The sequence below is a fragment of the Hemitrygon akajei genome, chromosome 14 (assembly GCF_048418815.1).
Source record: "Hemitrygon akajei chromosome 14, sHemAka1.3, whole genome shotgun sequence".
Lineage (NCBI taxonomy): Eukaryota > Metazoa > Chordata > Chondrichthyes > Myliobatiformes > Dasyatidae > Hemitrygon > Hemitrygon akajei.
The window spans coordinates 33,624,130-33,645,405 of NC_133137.1; the positions used below are offsets into that span (position 1 = coordinate 33,624,130).

General features: G+C 41.3%; 1 protein-coding gene across 2 annotated transcripts in view; it reads right to left on the reverse strand.

Annotated features, from left to right (window-relative positions):
* Positions 1–1,250: 1,250 nt before the first annotated feature.
* Positions 1,251–21,276, reverse strand: part of LOC140738471 (TRAF-type zinc finger domain-containing protein 1-like) — a 51,789-nt gene continuing 31,763 nt past the window's right edge. For both annotated transcript variants that reach the window (XM_073065783.1, XM_073065782.1), the window contains exons 7-12: positions 21,058–21,125; positions 17,266–17,526; positions 11,217–11,343; positions 9,951–10,278; positions 6,887–6,962; positions 1,251–3,689 (exon numbers count right to left, since the gene is read on the reverse strand). In XM_073065783.1, the coding sequence (XP_072921884.1) occupies positions 3,639–3,689; positions 6,887–6,962; positions 9,951–10,278; positions 11,217–11,343; positions 17,266–17,526; positions 21,058–21,125 (911 nt within the window). In that variant the 3' untranslated portion in view covers positions 1,251–3,638. The remainder of the gene's footprint in view (positions 3,690–6,886; positions 6,963–9,950; positions 10,279–11,216; positions 11,344–17,265; positions 17,527–21,057; positions 21,126–21,276) is intronic.

Sequence of the window (21,276 nt, forward strand, 5' to 3'; positions counted from 1 at the left end):
CCACACCCCATTTGGGAATCACAGGTATACATAATAACTTTATCACCACCATTCCTTCTTCAAACAATATTCAGAGTTTAAAAACCTTAAATCGAAGAATTGCCCTTCAATTAGCATAAATTTAAACAATGATTTACATGATGGAATAGATGGCTTTGCTGTCAAGTTTGCAGATGATACGAAGATAGGTGGAGGAGCAGGTAGTGTGGAAACAAGGCAGCTGCATGAGGTCTTAGATGGGAAATAGAATGTTGAAAATGCACGGTCATGCACTTTGGTATAAGAAATAAATGTGCAAACTGTTTTCTAAATGGGGAGAAAATCCAAAACTCTTGAGATGCAAAGGGACTTGGGATCCTCGTGCAGAACACCCTAAAGGTTAACTTGCAGGTTGAGTTGATGGCGAGGAAGGCAAATGAAATGATAGCATTCATTTCAAGAGGTCTAGAATATAAGAGCAGGGACATGATGCTAAGGCTTTATAATGCCTCACCTTGAGAGTATCGTGAATAGTTTTGGGCTCCTTATCGAAGTAAAGATGTGCTGCCATCAGAGAGGATTAGGAGGTGCTTCAGAAGGATGATTCTGGGAATGAGTTATCATATGAGGAACAATAGCTTTGGGCCCGTACTCACGGGAATTCAGAAGGGGGGTGGATTTCATGGAAACCTTGCTAATGTTAAAAGGCCTAGGCAGAATAGATGTGGAAAGGATGTTTCCCATGGTGGGGTAATATAGAACAAGAGGGCACAGCTTCAGGAAAGATGGGTATCCATTTAAAACAGATGGGAGAAATTTCTTTAGCCAGAGGGTGGTGACCTTGTGGAATTTGTTACAGGTAGCTGTGGAGGCCAGATTGTTGGATGTTTTTAAGGCACAGCTTGGCATGTTCTTGATTGGACGGGGTGTGATAGGTTACAGGGAGAAGACCAGTGAGTGGGGCTGAGGAGGGAGAAAAAGATCAGCCATGATTGAATGGCAGAGCAGACTTGATGGACTATGTCTTATGGAATCAACTCTGATTGATAGGCTTTGGGGAATATAATACCCCATGTAATACCCCAAGCTGGTAAGCCCCTCCTCAGAACACCATCACTCTTTAAGAATACATCCTTTCAGAAAGGGAGTGTTGCTTTATACATCCAGCAACTTAAGACCATACCAATGCCTGTGTTTCCAGCATGAACTGACAGTCATTAATTTCCAACCTTATTGTGAATTGACTAATCTGATTAACAAAAATAGTCTAATTAAAAGCAATAACTTTAATGGTTCCCAAAATATACATGGTCAAGCAGCAAGAGGCAGTCAAACTGGGAGCACGTAACGGCCAGTTGGAACAAAGGTATTTTTGAATATACCTTGCATTTTGAAAAGAGTATGTGAAATACATGTTAGGAATGAACTTATAACCATTAGATTATGTACAAAGTTTTAAAAGGTCCTTCAGTTTTCTCGTTGTGGAATCAACACAAAGACAAACAAACCTCTAATTCCTTTACGCATTCCTTAAAGCAGACCTTCCACCTTCAAAGACAATTTTATAAATCTAAAAGTTATCTCCTAATTCAATATAAAAAGTGCTTACAAATTTCCCTTTTCCTGACCATAGTAAGAATGGTTACCAATCATTTTAATGGGAATTACTACTCTGGGAGGCAAGAGGTATTCTTCTCATATTTTAAAAAAAGCAAAATGGCTAACTAAATAACTATTTCCTCCAACACATTTAACAGGTTGCAACAGAGACACGCTTACACAATACCCAAAATAGCAATGCTACAGTACAACCACAAATATAACCTAAACAGTTCATTTCTATTTACGGACCGATATAAACTTTAGATATTAAAATGGCTATACCCATTGGAACACACTTCTACTTGCAAATGAGCAAGGATTTCTCTTCCTCAAATGCTGCCTTGAATGCATCTTCTGAATTGTGCAGAGTGCTGCCTGACTTGAGTTCTTTCAGCATTTTGTACATTGAACTTAGTTAACATTTTTCCCTCTTCCCATTGCTAAGCACCACAGTTAAGCCTGCATTTTTTCCACTTAAGGAGATTTTTAAAATATTATTTGCCTTCATGCAAAATGCTGAGCTACATGTCCTCTCTTTTCTTCTCCCCACCCCTACATGTGTAATTTCAGCACAAGATCAGCTCCCAAACAGGGGGTGGGGGGGCAGGTTTTTAACCAGTTCTAAGCTGCTACTATTAAACTTCCACATACATTAATTTCTTCCATCAAAGTACAAGATTCTAAATTCTAACAGGCAATACTTTTCTAAATCCATTTTGAAAAGAAATGAAGTTCTAATAAACTTCCCCCATTTTTTTGCTCAAATGCTATCTGTGCAAGCTTCAGCCTATTAAAAACATACAGCCTACAGGTCTGCTGGATATGCAATCTCAAATTACACAATATATTAAAGCTTTATGACATTATAATGTCAAAGATCATTTGTCAATAAATCCACACTGATCACAAATGGTGATCAGTGCATAGCATGAGGAAGGTCGTAGTGTTAAACAGACAAAAAAAGTGAATGCACAAGAGATGCATTGCAGAGTAAGTAGCAGGTTGCAAAGCAAGAAAAGTGCAGAAATTGAGCTTGATACGTATAGAAGAATGAGTAAGCAGTTTGAAAGAGCAGCACACGGAATTATAAGCTAAAACAAAATGATAATGCAACAAGGTTTGCACACTCCTGTTTTCTCCCAAAGTAGAAAGATAAATAAATATCATGAATCAAAAATAATTTCAAGATGTAGCCAAAAGCAGATTGCTAGATCTCTTCCAAAATGTTTGGGATTCTTCTGATGGCTGAACCTTTCACTAGCCCAAGGTTTCCCAACCTGGGGTACACAGACCCCTTGCTTAATGGTAATGGTCCATGGCATAAAAAGGTTGGGAACTTCTCACTAGCCCTTTTCTAACAATTTGATTATGTAAAACCATATCCTTGGAATCTTTCCACAACAGGACCTGTGGCAATGGAATAAGATCTGCCAAATAAGCTTTAGGAATTCTCTTTCCCAAATTGACACTCATCCATTTGCACAAAATTATATCCAAACCACCATCAGTGCATGGAAAATATTGGAAATCCAAGCAGTCAAATGACAGCATTCCAGACTAGAGTTCAATAATTGCAGATAATCAATCTCCCAATTTCTTTAGACCCATCTTCAGTTTCTTGCTTCCATACAGCCTTGGTTACATTGTCCCATTTACCTTTTTCTCCATGTACTATTTTCCATTTCATTCTCCCCCTTCCACTTCCAAACATCACACAAACTTGTTCTTTCACCAACCTAGTTCTAACAAAATTTCTCTCCTCAGACGTCCAGCAGATCGTGCAACATTTCCAGAATTTTCCATTTTAACCTTAAGTTAAATATCTATTCACTTTTATAGTTGTTATGTGGTAGAGGGCCCGATACTGAGCTGACAACATACAAGTCTATGTAGCGTTAAAAAAAATCAATGAAAACCAAGTTAAAAGGAAATAAAAACAATAGCACTTAAAACAATTAGATATTTTCTTTGCATAGGAAGAAAAGAAAAGTCCTGAGTTTAGGATTAATGATAATTTAGTTTGACAGCATTGAAATGTATAATTCAGTCCCAGTTTGTCACTCCTCTTCCTTTCCAGAATTTTCTGGCCTAGTTTTCGGCGAATTTTGCTGCAATGGAGAAAAAAAAACATGTTTTTAAACAAGTTGAGTTTCGATGAGAATTTACTTTTTTCACAAACTGCCTGAGTTGCTAAGTATTTCCAGCATCTTCAGCTATTATTTCAGATTTCCACTGCCCAAAGGGATTTGCTTTAATCACACTGATTACAATTAGAAACTTATCATACAAGGAATCATCTGACCAAGTATGTCAGTGGAAAGAACCACCAGCCAGACCCCACCTTTCAATCACAGCTCTCCAAGTACATGTTAAACCATGTAATGTTTAAACGTGATGAAGATTTCTGCCTCCACTAATTACTCAGGCAGTGAGATCCAGATCCCTAGAACTTCATGAATAACTTTTTCTATTTCTCCACTCTACTCCCTGGATATTGATTTTCTAGCTTAGGGAATTGAGTTTTTGGGAGGAGGTACAGGAACCTTAGGTCCCAAACCATCAGGTTTAGGAACAGTTAGTACCCTTCAACCATGAAGCTCCTGAACGAATGTAGATAACTTCACTAAACTGAGTCCGCAACCTATGGACTCACTTTCAAGCACTCTGCAACTCATGTTTTCAGTATTATTTATTTACTATTTATTATTTGTTTTTTTTGTATTTGCAGTTTGTCGTCTTTTGCACATTGTTTGTCAGTCTTTGTGTGTAGATTTTCATTGATTATGTTGTATTTTTTTTGACAACGCCTACAAGGAAATGAATCTCAGGGTAGTGTATTGTGACATGTACATTAATAAATTTACTTTGAACTTTATTTACTGTATCTGAGCCCTCATTTAAATCTCCCTGAGCATCTATTTTCTTTAGAAAACAGCCAAATTTTTAGATCCTGATAATGTCTTCCTAAATTTCTTCTGAAGCCATATCTTTCTTGTGATGTGAAGACCAGAACTGTACTGTAGTACTTAGGTGGAGAGTGTTCCTTGGCAATTATTAACACATTCACTTCAGTGTGATGAAGCACAATTTTATTGGTCAGCAATGTTTTCTGATAACTTTAAGCAGCTAATATTTGTAAGCCCAGTGTGCATTTGCAAGCAAATTATCAGATGTGCCAATACAGACTTCACACCAGAGATCACTGGCTAGGAACCCTGTGAGGGCACCAAGACCAGAGTAAATTAGTAATCAGACAAGTCATTTGACCTCCCGATGTGACTCAATTCCACTCTAAATGAATCATCAGGAGAAATCAAAATCAAGGAGATCTAAATTCCAGAGTTAATTGAAGGAAGAGGTTGGGCATGTTCAGACTTTTGTTTCTTGGAGCATATCAGTATGAGAGGAGGGCACATCTTAACACCAAGGGAAATGATTTAAAAGGGATCCAAGGGCCAACTTCTCAGAGGGTAGTGTGTAGGTGTATATGGGATAAATGCCCAAGAGGTATCAATAAAAAACATTTGAAATACATTTGGACAGGTACATTAATAGGAAAGGTTTAAAGGTTTGACATGGGCCAAAGGGGTCTAGCTTAGATGGTCATCTTGATTGATACGGGTAAATTGGGTTTAAACAGCCAGTTTCAATGCTATGAGACTAACATTTCAATTAAATACTCTACTTCAGTAAGCTGACCCAATATTCTATTATATATAACAAAAAACACAAAGTATACAATATGCTGAAGTTTCCCAACGATCTTCAAAATTCATAGTTACAATTCTATAAAATCCTGCAAGACTTCTTGGGGCATTTCTCATGCTCAAGTCCCAGCAGTTTGCCGAGTTTAACAGCTAGTAATTCAGATCAGCGCAGGTTTTTTTGTCCTTCACATTTCTTGCAAACTGCTTTCCATAAAACTTATGGAATTGGGGCAAGAGTTGATTGTGAGATGGGGGATTGATAAAATAAATAGACCGATAACTCTACAATGGCATTATTTTTTAATATTTGGTTGAAGAACACGAGTATGGACAGTGAAAGAAATTTAACTTGTATATTTAGACAATATAATGTAAACTCAAATTTCATGTCACTTGGAATTGTTCGAATACCAAGCAATAGATGAAAATATCAAAATTCAATCTGACCAAAGGTTCTGGCCCACATTACTGGCATTGACAAAACTGAAGTCGTCATTAGCTATCATGTGAAAATATGCATTACATGAAAATTCCTGTACTAGCTTTGGTCCCTCACAGGGACAGAAAAAAAGTAGCAAGTGCATATGGTGTTGAAGAGAAATGTAAAAGAACACAAGAATTAGAAACTAGCTTAGGACATCTGGCCCACTGAGCCTGTTCTATCATCCAATAAGGTCATGGCTAATCTTGTTGTGGAAGCCTCAGCTCTATCTTCCTGACTTTTCCCTACTACGAGAAAATCTATCTGTGTCTTAAATGAGGTATCCTCTACTGTTACTCATTTCTATCCTAAACCAATTCTCCCAAATCTGGAGGCAATGTCCACTAGCTCTTGTCTCATCTACCAAAGGAAACAACATTCCTGCCTCTATCTCTTTCATAATTTCATGTTTCCTTAACATCTCCTCTCATTCTCTGAATATAGACCCAGATGACTTCATCTTTCTTCATAGGCTAACTGTCTCATCTCTGGGATCACCCAGATGCCAGTACATCTTTTCTCAAGTAAGGAGACCAGAACTGCACGCAGTACTCCAGAGTAGCCTCACCAGTACCTGTACAGTTGTAGCATAACCTCCCTGCTCTTAAATTCAATCCCTATTGCAATGAAGGCCAACATTCCATTTGCTTTCTTGATACCCTTTTGTATCTGCAAACCAACATTGTGAGATTCAAGCACAATTACTCCCAAATCTCTGTGCACAATATCTTGCTGCAATCTTTCACTATTTAAATAATATGACCAATTCTTTTCCTTCCAAAGTGGATGATCTCACGTTTACCTACATTAATGAAATAAGGCACCTAAGAAATGGAAGTGGAAGATGATGAGCTTGACCCAGCCTGAAATTTTTCAATTAAAGTCTCCTTTTCAGCTTCTACTGTGCATTTAAGATTACTCCATTTGGTTTTCCTATGATTTGTTGGTGCCTCACTCACACACGGAATAAGATTAAGATTAAGTAAATAGCAGGAAAGATAAAGTACCAATAAAAGAAAACACTGCCAAACACAGGATTCCAGAACAATTTCATTTTCATTCTCTAGTTTTCATCTAACTTTCCTCAGAAATAATTCCCTTCACAAATATTTCATACCTTCATTCCTGAAACTCTGCTCCTAGAGACAGCAGGATTTGTATTCCTAGAAATCCTGGATGCTTCTGTCATCATACTGAAAGATAAACAAAAGCTTACAAAGAGACACAAAGAGCAAGCACACAAATTTCAATCCTACTGACCAACGATCCCGTAGAATGTAGAAGCACACTCAGCAATACCAGAATCAGAGAGCTCTATTTTCAATTGAACAAAGAATTAGCCCATACAACTACATAAATAGAAAAATTAACGAATCACACTTTGAGGTAATAGTTGGACAGATTAGTCCTTTTCCTACATTGTGCAAGCTCTAAAAATACAGATTTTATCATCTAAAAACTTTCACACAGGGATCTTAGAACAAATCAACTTCCACTGCTCGCATATTTGGCATCATGTTTCCTTTTAATACAAGCTAGGTACAAACTAGGACAAAAAATGAATCTGGACAATTCTGTGAAATTCATAAAAAGAATTTAAGTACTTAAACTGCATCGCTCTTAGTTATGCAGCCACACACATTGGAAGTGAGCTTGCATGCCTACTCTGCAGTGATACAAAAGCCATTTACTCCTGTTGAGGCCAATCAGTATAACTATTACAGATTATGTTAGTAGTCTTTTTTGTTCTAAAGAGGGAATGGGTTTTGGAGCAGATTTGAAATTCAAACCTTAAAATACAATTATAGTACCGGAAGCTGAAGACAAGCCAAAACTAAAGTGAATCCCACAAAAAAATAACTGCAATTTTTTACAACCCTTAATCTTTTAGCAATAACCATCCTGCTGGAGGAACTCAGTGGTTTCAGTAGCATCTGTACAGGGGGAAGAGACACTGCTCAACTCATTGAGTTTCTCCAGCAAGTTGTTTGCTGCTCCAAATACAGCATCTGCAGTGTCTTGTCTCCTCACAAGCTTCTACTCTCTCTTCTGAAAAGCAAGTATTGGTATTTCACAAGGTGGACTGGCGGAACGGACTGAAACAAGGCAGGTAAAATTTAACAAAAGTGCCAAAGTACAAGCTTTAGTAGAAGAGACTACATAAAGGGGCTCCACAAACTGAGAGACCAGTGTATTTACAGTCACAAACCTGGAAAATAAATGGCAGATTGTGAAAGCTACTAAGAACAAAACACTGAATTAGAGTCATAGCCTGTGCTGAACCAGTTAAATTGCCTACTCCCAATCAACCTGCACTGGGACCGTATCCCTACCATCCATGTACCCAAACAAATATCTCAAACATTGAAACTGAGCTTGCACCACTTGTGCAGACAGCTCGTTCCACTCTCAACCCCAAGTGAAGAAATTTCCCATCATGAAGAATTCTAGTTTTCATAAACAGCGGCTGGCTACAATGCAAGTCATGAACCTTTACAAAATATTAGTTTGCCCATGTTAGTACACAGAATCAGAATCTGATATTTGTCAGGAAATTTGTTTTGCCACAGCAGTACACTCCAAAACATAAAAATTACTGCAAGTTGCAATAAGGAATATTTAAAAACACAAATAGTCCAAAAAAAGAGTAAAACAGTGAGGTGGTGTTCACAGACCATTCAGAGATCTGACAGTGGAGGACAGAGAAGCTGTCCTTAATATGTTCAGAGCAGGTCTTCAGGCTCCTGCACCTCCTCCATTTTGGTAGTATTGAGAAGAGAGCATATCCACCATATTCTCAGCATATTTCATGAATGATGCAAGGCCTTGGAGATGGTGCAGAAAATATTTACTGGAATAGTTTCAGAGTAGTGACTAATGCTATAGGGAAAGCATGAAATTATTGGGAAAAGGTGAGGGAGAAATGCAAGAGATATGTTTAACTAACATAGGTAAATGGAAAGAATCTGGCCCCATTAGTGGAAAGAGAACAAAATGGAGGAGCAGCAAAAAAACCGAAGGTAACACACACAATATGCTGGTGGAACGCAGCAGGCCAGGCAGCATCTATAGGGAGAAGCACTGTCGACGTTTTGGGCCAACACCCTTCATCAGTCCTGACAAAAGGTCTCGGCCTGATGCATCGACTGTGCTTCTCCCTATAGATGCTGCCTGGCCTGCTGTGTTCCACCAGCATTTTGTGTGTGTTGCTTGAATTTCCAGCATCTGCAGATTTTCTCGTTTCTGCGTTTTTTAAAAACCAAAGTTGACCTGAGAAAACTTTTTTTGCATTTGCTGTTAGCTTCATGGCCTCACAACATAGTAACAGTGCTTTCAATTATGGCTCAAAACACAAACTATAGATCACTGCTTGAATGGGAAAAAAACTGCAAGGCGATGGGAAAGGAGAGATGGGACTAGCTGTTCACAAAGTGGTGGCTCTTCCTGTGTGTTGATGGACAATTCCATCTTTAATTAACATTCTCCATGATAAAAAACTTGTACCGAGACAGAAAAAGCTTTGCAGCCACTAAGCCTTCATAGCCACGGCATTCTTACCTGACATGCATATTAATTTCACCAAACATGATCATCAAATAAAAAACTTTAGAAATCAGAACTGATTTCCTGCTCCAAAGATTTAACTTCTCTGGCTTACTGCACAATTTTGAACCCTGTTCTCCAAGGATATTGGACAAGAGAACTTCGGGTGCAGGAACAGAGTTGGACCTCGTCCAAATGGCTATTGCAAAGCAGTGAGTATTATCAGTGATTTAACACTGGCAAGCATCAGAACCCCAAGCCTGTCCTCAAGCAAACAGCACAAATGAAAAGGATTAAATTGAGTTTTTCGTAAAACTGAACTGGAAACACAGAGGAACCTGAAATTAACGTGTTTCTTAGCCTTTGTAAATGTTATGTTTCAGTGAAGAGAAGGGAAGTTGGTAACAGAAACAAAATTCACAGGTCACCTGGTGCACAGTGAAAAATTTAGTCACAATGGCCAATAAATTAGAAAGGCTTTTTTGTATCCTTTTCTAATACAATGGCATTTTAATACATGTCAATAGATGGCTAGAAAAAAACTATCCATTTTTATGCCTTTGGCAAATAGAGTGATGTTGTTTAACACAGTCGAGATGTTTATCTACTTTTTACTACGGTAGTATAAATCACTTCACCTGGCTCGAGCAACATGTGTTTGGTGAAAAGGAGATTTGCAGCTTTCTGGAAAAACATCTGCTATAGGACGAAGGGAATCTCCTGAAAATTCCAGAGGTTTGCGGACCCTCATCCCCAGCTCAGATGCTTCTCTGTTGGAAATCTTGGCCATTCTGTTATTTGGAGCAATAGTCTCAGAATCTTGGCTTGTTACAGACTTCTGGGCACTACTGCCCTGTCTGAATGTTGCTGTAGTTTCTGTTGGTTTTGCTCTCAATGAATTTCTAATAGCTGGTCTTGCCTGAATGAAGTCACCCACAGAAGCAAAGTGGTCAGGTTCAACATCTCCTGCAATCACATGAACAAAAATCATGAAGAGTTTTACAAGCAGCAGTTTTTAAAATGTACGAAGTAAAAATTACTCTTGCAAATCCACTTATAAATGTAATTATTGCACATTGCATTAAATGTTAGAACATGAATCATTAATCAACCCTAGCCCAAAACCTCACTATTTATTTCCACTCACAACATTTTACAAAGGCTAAGAAACACATGAAGTTCAAGTTTCCCTAGTGTTTCTAGTTTGGTTTTACTAAATGCTCGATTTAATCCTATGCCTTTTACAGAGTGAGCATGTTGCAACGTGAAAGAAAGCTGGATATAAAAGAACAAGGACACAACAAAAAGAGCTGCACTTGCCAGTTCTGACGATTCTACATGGACACAGGTTGTAATATCCCAAAGGATGAACAATTCAGTCACTCAGGGAATGCGGATGAAAGCAATTATTTTGTTTGGTACTAAAGAAATGCGCTGCGGAACATTTATTTTCAGAGGATGATAGGAACATATTAAACAGAAACAGGCACAGACCATTCAAGCCCCTCACTGCTTTTCAGTATGATATGTTAATCCCATATTTGTTTACTGATCAAAATCAATTTCAGTCTTTAAAGTACCTGACCCTCTATGAAGAATCTCTTCTCATCTACATTCTGAATGCCAGGACTCTTTATTTTGAGACTATGTGCCCCAATTCTACTCACCCAAGGTAAGAAATCTTAATATTTGTTCTTTAAAATTCTACAATTATGGGCCCAGACTACCTAGTTTCTCATTCCCCTCATGCTAGGTATCAGTCTCAGGAACACTGTCCAGGACAAAAATACATTTCCCCACCACAGCCTTCCTCAACCAAACCACTGACTCACTCTATCTGTTCAAATAGGGCTCCAGCTACAACTCAAAGTGAAATAAACCTAGCAAAGGCCTCATGCATTTACCCTGGTGTCTCTGTCGCCGAATGGGCACATCCAGAATCTCTCTTGACTCGGTCTTAGTAACCGGAAACGGTTGATCAGCTTCTTGATCAGGTGGAATTGCTGTTGGTGGTCGCAAATCACACTGATCCTGATGACAGGAAAAGACAAATATCAAGTTTTAGAAAGTTAATGTTTTATTACACACTTTTTCAACAGAATCAGACATTCTTGCCTCCTCCTGTGCATTAGGTTTCTGCATTCTTTTTTTATTCAAGTCAGAAAGGCCAAGCACAATTTATTTGAAATGAACTTTGTCAGAAGATTTAAAAGGAATCTTTTTTTGTCAAGAGAGACCCAGTTTAAGCAGAATTACTACCGACTCAAACATTCTGCTTCCGTTAAAAACAACCAGACCAAGTTGAAGATGTTAAGATATCCATTACTATCTTGTCTGTGAGATAATAATTGTAGGCTTGAGGGTAAAATTTTGCAGTTAGCAGCAAAAGCAACCATTCTGTGAAATGAAAATTATACTTAGCTTAAATGGATCTCCCAAAGGCAACCTACTGAGCAAAGGATGTACATCTCATCATACAGCCATTGAAACATCACCACACTAAGCACCTACAAATTAAGATTGTTTCTCAAAAAGCGGTTGGTACTTTTGAAACAAATCATTGTCCTAATGTTGGAACTGTAGTGAGCAATTTACAGATAGCAAGTTCCCACAAAAGGGAGAAAATAATGACCCTATACCCTTTGGTAACTGCCCCACTCTTCAAGGAACAGTATTTTTCTATGAAACGCAAGAACAGTTTTACTTAAATTTCTCAGCCAAAGGATCAAAACATCTTCCAATGTTTAAATCAGTACAAGACCAATTGCTTGTGTACAATGTCCGGTGTATGTTACTAAAAAGGGCTTCTTTGGTTTGTTACGAGTAGGAATGTTTCTTTGTCTGTTAAATGTTTCTCTTGCCGTTGTTTCGCTTTAGAATGGCTGATATGGTAATTGTATTCATTTGTTAATCAATGGGGAATGTTATTGTGTTTTGTGAGGCTGGGAACTTGAGGGAGGGGTTGCGCAGGCTTGGGGGTGAAGGGAGTCGGCAGGAGAGACGGACAAGGAAGGTGGACGGGCACTGGACGGCTCGTAGGACCACCGCGACTGGCGCTGGACGGCTCGTAAGACCACCGGGTGGTCCCAGGGGTGACGACGTGGCTGTCGGATGATTCGTTGATTGAGCTCCTACGATGTGCACTACACTGACTGAACTTTGATAAGTTGGCGCCTTTTGTTTTTTTCTTTCCTTGTATATATATATTGTATTGCCTAATACTTCTTTAGTTAATGTTAGTAAATTCTATAAAGTGTATGTCATAACGGTATTTGGTATGAAGTTGATACGGTGAGCGGCGCGAGGCATAAACTCGATTCTCACAGCACCTGCGTGTACGGGAGGTGGGTTGGTGTGTGGCTGGATCTCCTTTTCCCCTAGACATATACCAGCCTGTTGGGTAAGTGTTACATTTGTGGGGTGCTGGTCCGGGATTGGATTGTCAGGGGGCTGTGGAATCGCGCAGGTAGTGAGCGAAGATGGAGAGAGATAAAATTGTTCACTGGTGCGGATTTGAAGGTGTACTGGTACAGTACGCATGCATAGTGAGCGGAGTGGATTTTCAAGTTTTGGGAGATACGTTAGTGCAGGGGTTAAGTTTGGTGAAGGGTATTGGGCAGGTAGAATTGGTAGCTAGACGGTGTGGTAAAGAGATGGAGTCTAGCTGGGTGTTGGTTCGTACGAGTGCTGACGTCAGGACGTTGGAACTGCCGGCGACGGTCAGTGTACCGGGGGAGGAGGGGCTGTGGGGGCTCCACACCCTCTCCGAGGATGAGGCTGAGGAGACTTCGGAGGAGGAGCTAGAGCTAGAGGAAAACCCAGAGAGGTGGCAGGCACTAGCGGAGGGAGGAGGGAGTCGTGACTAGGCCCCGCTCCCCAGGTAGGGTGGAAGCCTCTGAGCTGGCAGCCGCACTTAACTCCCCGGTGGGAGTGGCCGAGAGGCCACGGCTGAAGCTGGGGGTGTTCTCCGGAGCCAAGCCTACTCCGGACGGGGAGGTGGACTATGAGACCTGGATCGAGCATACGTCCTTGATGTTAGAGGAGTGGCCAGGCTCGGAGGAGGAGAAGCGGCAGCGATTGGTGGGAAGTTTGAGGGGTTTAGCAGCCAAAACAGTTCGGGAGTTGAAAGCTGAAAAGTCTGGGGCCTCAGTGGAGGAATGTATAGAAGTTTTGGAGGGAGCGTTTGGGTTGTCAGGGGAACCCTGGCTGCTTTTAGCAGAGTTCCAACGCCTGGAACAATGGAGAGGGGAAAAGCTCTCCGAGTACATATTTAGGATGGAGGGGATGCTCTCGGGGCTGCGGCGCCGGGGGGTAGTGAAGGCACCGGACGTGGCTAGCGTGAGGATGAGTCAGTTATTCAGTGGCTCTCTGGAGGAGGACAAGGTGGCGTGGACTATTTGGCAGGCTTATAGGAAAGGCTCCCCTCCATCGTTCGGGCAACTGATTAGAGAGATGCGGGAGGAAGAGAGAGCGTTGGGGCGGAAAAGGGGCGCGGGCCTATGGGAGCGATCCTCAGCGATACAGGAAGTGGTGGCTGGGTGGAGGAATGACAACCCACCGAGGGGTAGAGAATCCCCTCTGGAGGGGAGGGACAGGGAAGGTACCCACTCTCAGGGACGACCAGTGCCTTGGGTTGGGAGTGGGAGTCGTCCTGGGAGAGGAGGGGCGGCAGGCAGCGTGTGCTTTAACTGTGGGAAAGAGGGGCATTTCAGGCGGGACTGTGGGCAGCCGAGGGTGTGCTATAGCTGTGGAGAGGAGGGACACTTTAGGTGGGATTGTGAGAGACCAGGAGTTCCACGGAGGACAAGCCCCCCTGCGACTAAGAAGGGGGAGGTGTCGGGAAACTTAGGAGAGGCTCAGTGAGGGAACGGACTGGAGCCTCTGGAGGAACACGTTCCCAGAGATCAGCCAGGGGACCACCGGGTGCCCACGCCTCTATTCCAGATGGGCTGGTAGGACCCCGTGCCAGTGTGGGTCTACGGATAGAGGGAGTTTACGCAAAAGCCGTTCTGGATACGGGATCGCAGGTGACCTTATTGTACCGGTCTTTCTACAACCAATATCTAAAGCATTTGCCCGTAACCCCATTTGACGCCCTGCAGATTTGGGGTGTGAGTGAGGGTGACTACCCGTACGATGGGTACCTATCGGTGAGATTGGAGTTCTCGGAGGGCGATGTGGGAGTGTCCGAAGCTATTGAGACGTTGGTGTTGGTGTGTCCTGACCCGGTGGAAACCGGTGGTGCTGCCCTCCTGGTGGGGACTAATTCCCCGTTGTGCGACGGCTCCTGGGAGCTTGTAAGGAGAAAGCGGGGGAAGACTTTCTGGAGACCCTCTCGGTGCATCCAGTGTTTCGAGCAGTGTTCGAAGAAGGGATTGCCTCCCTTGGACTGGACCCGGAGTGTAAACGAGGGACGGTGTGGTGTACGCAGGCGAGGCCCAAGGTGATCCGACCCAGGGAGGTAGCACTAGTGATGGGGACCCCCAGATTCCCAGGAGTGCCGACGGGCGAAGCCCTGTTAGTAGACACCCCGGACGATCTTGAAGGGGAGACACGATTTCCAGCGGGGGCGCTGGTGAGGCCCGAAGTGCAGAGACCAGGGGTGGTACATGCGAGGCGTATAGCTATAAGTGTCAGGAACACCACAGCAAGAGACATCACCTTTAAGAGGGGAATGCCGCTGGCACATCTGTTCCCGGTGACGGTAATGTCTAGCGCACCAGTGAGGACCCCTAACGGGGAGGGATCGGAGCATCGAAGGGAGCTGACCGCTGAAGTCTTTAACTTCGGGGATTCCCCTGTGTCGCCGGAGTGGAAACACAGGCTAGTGGAGAAGATGCTGAAGATGGAAGCTGTTTTTTCTCGGGGCGAGTTTGATGTTGGCTGCTCCAAAAGCACTCGCCACACCATTCGGGTGATGGAGGACACCCCGTTCTGAGAGAGATCCCGGCGGCTGGCTCCGGCAGATGTTGAGGACGTGCGGCAGCACTTGTGCACGTTGAAGGAGGCCGGAATCATAGCTGAGTCCCGAAGTCCTTATGCGTCCCCAATAGTGGTGGCACGGAAGAAGAATGGGCGAGGGCGCATGTGTGTTGACTACAGGACGTTGAATCGGCGAACTGTCCCTGATCAATATACTGTCCCAAGAGTGGAGGATGCGCTGGCCTGCCTGAGCGGTGCTAAGTGGTTCAGTGTGCTGGATTTAAGAAGTGGGTATTACCAGATCCCGATGAGTCCAGGCGATAAAGAGAAGACTGCTTTTATCTGCCCGCTGGGGTTCTTTCAGTTCGAACGAATGCCCCAAGGCATATCGGGAGCCCCAGCCACCTTCCAGAGGCTCATGGAGAGAACTGTGGGGGATATGAATCTGTTAGAGGTGCTGGTGTACCTGGACGATTTGATAGTGTTTGGATCGACTTTGGAGGAACATGAGGAGAGGCTGTTGAAGGTGTTGGGCCGGCTTAATGAAGAAGGGTTGAAGCTTTCCCTGGACAAATGCCAGTTCTGCAAGTCGTCGGTTAGCTACGTTGGCCATATCATTTCACGAGAGGGAGTGGCTACTGATCCAACCAAGATAGAGACCGTGACCACCTGGCCGAGACCCCAGAAAGTGGGCACTCTGCGCTCATTTTTGGGGTTCTGTGGGTATTACCGGCGATTTGTGAAAGGATACGCCAAAGTGTGTCACCCGTTGACTCAGCTGTTGTGTGGCTATCCCCCGGTGGGAAAGAAAAGGGGACCAGAGGCAGGACGCTGGAGGATACTGGAACCCGGCGGAACCTTTTGGCTCGAAATGGGATGATCAATGTGAAGAGGCGTTCCGATCTTTGAAAAGGGCACTGACCCAGGCCCCGGTGTTGGCTTTTGCCAATCCCCAGAAGCCATATGTGCCTTCTGGCAAACTCCAGCCGAGATTTCATGGGAGTTTTTTTTTCAGCAGTGGCTTTCTCTTTGCCACTCTCCCACAAAGCTGCGACTGGTGAAGCACCCGGGCGACAGTAGTTGTATGTGCAGTCTCTCCCATCTCACCAACTCCTTCAGAGTTGTCATAGGTCTCTTGGTGGCTTCCTTCACTAGTCCCCTTTTTAGACGGTCATTCCATTTTTGAGGACAGCCTGTTGAAGGCAGATTTACAGCTGTCCATATTCTTTCCATTTCTTGATGATTGACTTAACTATACTCCAAGAGATATTCAGTGACTTGGAAATTTTCTTGTATCAATCTTCTGACTTGTGCTTTTCAATAACCTTTTCGCAGAGTTGCTTGGAATGTTCTTTTGTCTTCATGGTGTATTTTTTGCCAGGATACTTACTCATCAACAGTTGGACCTTCCAGATCCAGGTATATTTTTACTACTATCAATTGAAACACTTTGACTGCACACAGGTGATCTCCATTTAACTAATTAAGTGATTTATAAACCCAATATACCAGTGATGATTTGGTGTGTCATATTAAAGGAGGCCAACACTTACGCAATCAATTATTTCGTATTTCATATTTGTAATTAATTTAAATCACTTTGTAGAGATCTGTTTTCACTTTGACATGAAAGTATCTTTTTCACTTGGTCAGTGTCAAAAAAAAGCCACATTAAATCCACCGTGATTCAAAATTGTTAAACAGTACAACGTGAAAACTTCCAAAGGGGATGAATACTTTTTTATAGGCACTGTATATACTGGGATAATAAATTAACCAAACTAAAAAGGATATATCAAACTTTGACATGTTATGGAATCATCATGTAGTTTTCTTTAAACCAAGTAAATTATAATTCATCACAGCTTCTGTAAATACACTAAAATCTCACATACATACAAATTAACAGATCTTTTCTTACTGAAGTAAAGTCTTCTAGACGTCAACAGTTTTCTAAAGGCACTAAGTATTGCTGTTAGAGTGGGATGGCTTAACTAGGAATTTGTTTGTAAAAAGCATACACGTTTTTACCTGATGATGATATATTACATCTTCTTCCAAAGCTATACCACAGAACTCACAAGGAATCATGACATCGCTATGCCTTAAACCTCCAATTGGACCATATGACGGCAGTGAATGATCTTCAGTAAAGTATTCTCGATTCACGTGATGTTGCTGGGAGAAAATGTCATTTGTCCTAGGTGTGGAGACCCTTTGTAGTGGCAGTGGCGGAATGAGTGTATTACTTTTACTAAACGATGCAAAGGCACTTACAGGATTACAGCCAGTCTGAAAAAGACAATTCTAGTCAATTCTTCGAAAATGGAAAGCAAAGGCGGAGCAAAGAAGCTACTGAGTGAAAAGTTGAAAGAAAAAAAAGATACTCACCCTTTACCATATATAGTCAGTGGCCACTTTGTTAGGTATGCCTGATCATTAATGCAAATACTGGTCAGCCAATCATGTGGCAGCAACTCAAGGCATAAAGCATGCAGACATGGTTAAGAGCTTCAGTTTCAGTTGTTGTTCAGACCAAATATCAGAATGGGAAGAAAACAATCTCAAAAACTGCTGATCCCCTGGGATTTCTCATGCACAACAGTCTCTAGAGTTCACAGAAAATGGTGCAAAAAAAATTATCCCATGAATGGGTGTTCTGTGGGCAAAAATGCCTTACTGATGAGAGGGTCAAAGGAGAATGGCCAGATTGGTTCACACTGACAGAACCTCAAACAGTGATGTGCAGAGCAGCATCTCTGAATGAACAACACATCAAACCTTAAAGTACAGTGGTGCTAGAAAACATTGCTGCACGTCTCATGTTTGTAAAAGACCACCTGGATGTTCTACAATGCTTCTGGAACAATATTCTGTGGACAGATGAGACAAAAGTTGAACTTTCTGGCAGAAATGCACGTGGCTATGCTTGGAGGAAAATGGGAACTACACAACAACACCAAAACCTTATCCCAACTGAGGAGCATGGTGGAAGGAGCATCATGCTTTGCTGCCTCCGCGCATGGACAGCATGCTATCGTTGAGGGAACAATAAATCCAAAATTGTATCAAAGCATTTTACAAGAGAATGTCAGTGTAGCAGTCCATCACCTGAAGCTTAATAGAAGTTGGATAATGCAACAAGGCAATGATCCAAAACACAAGAGTAAATCAACAACAAAATGGTTTAAAAAGAAAATTTGTTATTTTGGAATGGCCGAATCAAAGTCCTGACCTTAATCCTATAGGAATGTTGTGGAAAGACCTGAAGCAAGCAGTTCATGCAAGGATGCCCACCAACATCCCAGAGTTGAATCAATTTTGTAAGGAAGAATGGCCTAAAATTCCTCCAAGCCAATGTGCAGGACTGGTCAACAGTTACAGGAAACATTTGGTTGAAGTTATTACTGTACAATGGGGGTCACACCAGTTACTGAAAGCAATACACATAATATTGGATCATTTTTCTCAATAAATAAATGCATAAGTATAATGTTTTTGTGATATTTATTTAATTGGGTTCTCTTTATCTAGTTTTAGGACTTGCATGAAGATCTGATCACATTTTAGGTCATATTTATGCAGAAATAGAGAAAATTCTACAGCATTCACAAACTTTCTAGCACCACTGTATAGGCCAGAGCAGCAGAAGATTACACCGAGTTACAGTCCTATACCTAATAAAGTGGCCAGAGTGTATAACTTTATTGTTAATAGTGTCTTCTAACCTACAAATGAGTTTTAATAAGTTTCTTCAACTTTCAATAGAGATCTGTTTAGATCGTACTTGTTTTATAAAGACAGTGACTTTATTTAATTTTGAGCTGCCTGCTCCTGCTTTGAATTCTGGCTTTTTTTTAAAAAAAAGAAATTTACTTTGCTTTAAAGGCATATGTTTGCAATATTTTATTCAGTTGGGAACCTTATGTCTACTCCTGACCAACTTGTACAGAGTTTTGGATTGGGTAAATTGTTTCCACACAGTTTAATGCAAGTTATATTTTTCCATTTTTATTTTACTTTTTGTTATAATCATGACACCCAATTAAGTAGTTCCAGGATGGCTTATCACAATGCCAGTATATCGTAACCTTAGTTGATTATAATCAAACTCAGTTTTTGTTTCAAGGTTAAAATGTTTAATTACTCATTAAAATATAAAAACATTTCATAATTAAGCATTATTAAATTTATAATCTTACCTAGTTAAGATATTTACTACATCAAATTTGCAATATAGGAATACACCAATCAACTGAAGTGTTGTGGGAGGCTTAAACATTGAGACTGGAACACCGAAACAGTAGACGGTGTGCTCGCTAATTGCCGGCTGCTGTTGGAGGTAGGCCCCGCTACTCGAGCAATCCCCCTCTCTCTCTTGATGGAGTGAGAGCCTATAGGTCCTCGAGACGGTGGGGGGGGGGGGGGGGAGTGCTTGGAGAAGTGACACAGAAGGTTGTAACACTGGAACAGCGAGTTGCTCGTCTGCACTCTCGATGTTGCAGGAGCAACCTCTCTCTCCCTTGCTGGAGGGAGAGGGAGCCTGTCTGAGTTACTGAAGTGCTCAGTTATGGACTCTGGATCAAGGATTCTTTTTGGGGGCTTCTGTTGTTGCTTGCATGGTGGGGGAGGGTGATGCTGTTACTGCTGTTTGTACGAAGAGAGGGAAGAGTGGGACTTCGGGGCTTTGATATTTCTTTCATTCATTCTGTGGCGTTCCTATTTCATGGATAACTGTAAAGAGTTCAATTTCAGTTTGTATTCTATACAGTCTCTGCTATTAAAATGAACCTTTGAACCTAATTAATCCACGTCAACATTTCTCCTCCGCTCAGGCCTCCTCCTCCCTCTCATGTAATGTTATCTGACCTCCCTCTGGATCGATACCATTTCCCTAAATTATTTATTGAATTTAAACATTATGGCACTTCCTGGGCAAAGAACTTTTTTCTCTAAATTTCCAAGATCCCTTCCAGATTATTTACATTTAGAGCTTCTTGTTTTGAAATCCCATAAGTGGAAAACAGTTGAACTCTGCTATTCTGCTATCCTATTTTTCTGAAATCCTGGCAGTTCGCCATATGGCTCCCTGGCTGATGCACCTGTGTCCCCCAGCTTTCCATGAAGCCTGCTGTAAAATTTATTATGCTGATGTAGTTTAAAGTGTATTGGGGCATCAATGAGAAGAACATCCAATAATATGGAAAATATGGCAATCTAGCATCAAAGACCTGAGCACACAGGATTAATGGACAATGTCTCCATGTATACATCATCTGTTTTTCAAAGCAGTCAGCACTATGAATTTTTCCTCATTTCAGAATGATATAAAAACAATCAGGAAGTAAAATAATATTTTTCCACCAATTGCGTAAGTATTTCAAAATTTACTTTCAATTACTTTTCTGCTTATTACTGTTATTCCAAGACAATAAACTAAATGGAACCCATCTGAAACTTGGGTTAATCCTTACTCAATGCCACCAATTGAAAAATGTCTTGGACAAAAATGAGGTTCTCCAAGGTAGAAAAGAGCAAACACTTAAGTCTACATCTCACTATCTTTGTCCTTGCTTTGTAGATTAAACAGCCATAACGTAGCTACATTAATACAATTGTGGAAGAGCAAATACAATGGCAGATCAGATTACTTGTACCAAACAGGGTGAAGAACAATACAAACTGTTCTTACTAAGTTTGTTGAATGTCGAAGACACTTGAATTACAAGCAACAGTACCACAAGAAAATACTACTTTAAGAATCAATAATTGGAATACATGAAACAAGGTCCAAGGTAAGAAGCCACATTGGACAAACTGTACCTGATGAAGAATTAGTTCTTCTTCAGGGAAAAGTTCTTCACAGAATTCACAAGGCAACATCGTGACATCTGAAAAAAAGTAAATTGTTACTGAAAATTAAAATTTCTGCAACTCTTTTTTAATTTAAATTCAATCTGACAGATAAATGAAAGTTTTCAAACAAAACTCACAATAAGAGATCTCAAATAGGCCCTTTTTGGATGCAATCCAAAGTGCAAG